The following is a 3,181-nucleotide window of genomic DNA, read 5'->3' as shown; positions in this document are numbered from 1 at the left end:
TGCAACATCTTCCAAAGTCCAATTTGGTTTGCAAATGGAGTACTCAACGAGTTTTGTGTAGTATATACCACACGGTCATTTATATTATGTAATTATAATTTGAATTCGAATGGGATGAGTGATGAAACTTAAACTTGCATCTTAAATTCAATTGTGCGTGACTCCAAATGTATATGTTTGCCTATTATAATGTGTTGTGTTGATATCTGTAACACTTCACTCTCACGCGCAAGGCACGTGTAACTTAAATAGTGTGAAATTAGGGCATCTACAAGCGAGGCTCTCAAATTCTTCTCATATGTGTATCCCGCCACGTCGGACCGGGTTCATCCTGGACAACCATACGCATGTCATGGACAAATAGGGGTTTGAAACAATTTGAGGGGAGCAGTTGTGTGCTTGGACAAATAGGGGTTTGAAACAATTTGAGGGGAGCAGTTGTGTGCTTGGACAAATAGGGGTTTGAAACAATTTGAGGGAGCAGCTGTGTGCTTGGACAAATAGGGATTTGAAGCGGACATGTCTAAACACTGTCAGTTGTCTTGACGGTCGTATAGGCAAGCATCAGGTTATTTTTTGAGTAACATGTATGCTGCGTACTCCCTATATTTAGGAACGAAGGGAGTATTTCTGCTTGTCCGAACAACACGAGATGTCGTAATTTTTGGAGTAACACGCATGCCACGTACTCCCTATATTTAGGAATTGAGGGAGTATTTCTGCTTGTCCGAACAAAACGAGATGTCGTAACAAAATACCATATTTTGCTCCTGCTAGTTTCTTTCTCGAGAGAAATAGGCAAGCATGGGTATTGTGTAGCGGTGGAAAATACCAAAATTGTGTTAGCATTGGCTGCCATCGTGTTAGAAAGAGCACGTCCTAGAAAGGTAAAATTCCCATTTCCGTTGCGGTGTCACCGGTCCAGGCCCAGATCAGATCCAAGCGCCATACACATCAGACCAAAAACAGATCTGGCCAGCACAGCACAGCACAGGACGGGACACTCCCAACAAATAGTGCACGCGCGCATGACGAAAGAGACAGATCTATGATTAAACAATGATGGAATAATACAATGAGGGGTAATAAAAATATAAATCAAATCTCATCAATTTGGTACACAGGAAGAAAGAATCCGAGGCGGACGTGCGTGAGTGGGACTACACAGGAAGGAGGAGGAGGAGATGCCGGCCCGTCCAGCCAGTTAGAAAAAATAGACACGAGATACAGCACAAAATGTGGTGGCGTGCACACACACAGACAGAGACAGCTCGTCCGAAAGGCCCGGTGCAGCGGCCGCATGAATGATTGCGTGTTCTCGTGGCGGGTCTCGATGGGGCCGGCTGGCCTCCCGCGTTCACCGGCTTTGCTCGTCTAGGCGAGGAGGGCGAGGAGGCCCAGCGCCATCGCGCACGCCGACATGATGCTTCCTGCCATGCTCTGGATCGCGCCCTGCAGTCACCAACGAACGAGGCAAATTTTAATCAGCAATTTCAAGTGGCAGTAAAAATAATCTGTGATTAGTAGTGGGAGCAGTGTCATGGAGGCTTCCGGAATGCATTGTTTACGGTCGCGGTACACGCTCGGAGTCGTAAATAGGACTAGTGGTGGCAGTGACTGACAGAAGCTTGACTTTGAAATGTTTAATTCTTTTATTTATTTTCCATTAACTGCTCTGTCCGTAGCAACGGCATGATGCACATGCGTGCCTGGCCAACATGTCGGGACGGGGCAAATGCGGATGCATCTACTGCCGCTGTTCTCACTCATCAGTCACTTCTCTAGTCACATGTCTGGTGGCGCCAACAAAGCTATGGTCCCACTAATGAGCAAGCCATTATGACACTAATTACTAAAATAGCCATCTAAGCACTCATAGATGTAATACTAAACTAAGTAGCCACTGTAAGTAAGAGCACTGCTAAGGACATATAATTACTAGTATTTCACTAACAGCGAGGTTCGGCGTCGTGTCCAACTACGTAGCAGTTCTTTGCCAAAAGAAAAAGAAACTACGCAGTATCAGCTGCGCCATCGGTTGTGAGCAATTGTGAAACTTCGACGGGTACTGTCGATTCAGATGGCGTAGTATAGAGGGTGGAGATTGGAACGTACCGCGGTGTCGTCGGCGGCAGCATCGAGTGCGGGGCCGGGGGCTTCGGAGTCGTCGGAGGCCGCGGGGGCCTTAGCCTTCTTGGACTTGGTGGGGGCCTCGGCGGCGACGGGAGCGGGGGCCGGGGCCTTGCTCTTCTTCTTCTTGGAGGATGACTTCTTCTTCTTCTTGGCCGGGGCGGGCGCGGGGGCGTCAGGCTTGGTGGGAATGGTGGCGGGAGCCTCGGCGACGGGAGCGGGCGGGGCGGCGACGGGAGCCTCGACCGGCGGAGTGCTGGCCTTGGGCGCCGGGGCAGGGGGCGAGGAGGCCTTGGTGGGTGGCGCCGCGGCGGGAGCCTTGGATGGTGCCGGGGTAGCCTTGGTGGGTGGCGCCGCGGCGGGGGCGGGGGTTGCGGGTGTGGTGGGAGCCGCTGCGGTCGGTGGGGTGGCGGCAACGGGCGTGGTGGCCGGCGCCGCGGCGGGCGCGGTCGTCTTCTTGGCGGGAGCCGCCGGTGTGGGCGTGGTGGTGGTGGGCGCAGCGGCCGGTGCCGTGGCCTTCTGGGCGACGGCGGAGTGCGCCGCGAGGAGGCAGAGCAGCGCGAGGCAGAGAGCGCCGGCGCGCGCCATTGCGGCTGTGTGTGTGCGTTCGTTCGCTCTCTGGGGCGAAGGCGAAGGCTCGGCTCTGTGCTCTGACTGCCTCTCTTCCTTTCTCTGGCTTTACGATGGGAGTGGCACACGCAGCGAGGGCGGTGATAAATAGCGCAGGAAAAGGAGGGAGGAAGCGGCGGGGAGGAGGTGCGGGTGCGGGTGCGGCGCCACAACTGGCAGTGGGCCAGCGGGGCCATGTGGGGGTTGGTGTCGCCAGTTGGTCGGACGCGTTCACGTGGCTCGGTGGGGGTGGGCTACCTCCGAGCTCTGCATTGTTGTGTCTGTCTGTATAGAGAGAACGGTACTGTTGTGGGGGGAGAGAGAGCCGTTGGGGCTCTGTGTACGCATGCGCGCAGAACGGCCCAGAACCCGGAGAGAGAAGCGCAGAATATGGGCTGGTTGCCGCGCGTCCGGTAGCCGTTATGTGACATTTTTACAGTTT

The 3,181-nt window shown here is 54.1% G+C and overlaps 1 protein-coding gene across 1 annotated transcript; it reads right to left on the bottom strand.

Annotated features, from left to right (window-relative positions):
• Positions 1-1,029: 1,029 nt before the first annotated feature.
• Positions 1,030-2,830, bottom strand: LOC123044356 (classical arabinogalactan protein 9). The gene is made up of 2 exons (XM_044467081.1): positions 2,116-2,830; positions 1,030-1,452 (listed from the first exon to the last, which is right to left on the bottom strand). The coding sequence occupies exons 1-2, from the start codon at positions 2,716-2,718 to the stop codon at positions 1,375-1,377; spliced, it is 681 nt and encodes a 226-aa protein (XP_044323016.1). The 5' UTR covers positions 2,719-2,830; the 3' UTR covers positions 1,030-1,374.
• Positions 2,831-3,181: the final 351 nt, after the last annotated feature.

This window comes from Triticum aestivum, chromosome 2B, assembly GCF_018294505.1.
Source record: "Triticum aestivum cultivar Chinese Spring chromosome 2B, IWGSC CS RefSeq v2.1, whole genome shotgun sequence".
Classification (NCBI taxonomy): domain Eukaryota; kingdom Viridiplantae; phylum Streptophyta; class Magnoliopsida; order Poales; family Poaceae; genus Triticum; species Triticum aestivum.
Note: the sequence above shows the minus strand (reverse complement) of the source record. Positions and strands in the feature narration are given on the sequence as shown.

Coding starts and splice junctions, on each gene's coding strand:
- LOC123044356 (XM_044467081.1), bottom strand. CDS start 2,718: ATGGCGCGCGCCGGCGCTCTCTGCCTCGCGCTGCTCTGCCTCCTCGCG. Junction 1,453..2,115: donor CTGCCGCCGACGACACCGCG/GTACGTTCCAAT, acceptor TGGTGACTGCAG/GGCGCGATCCAGAGCATGGC.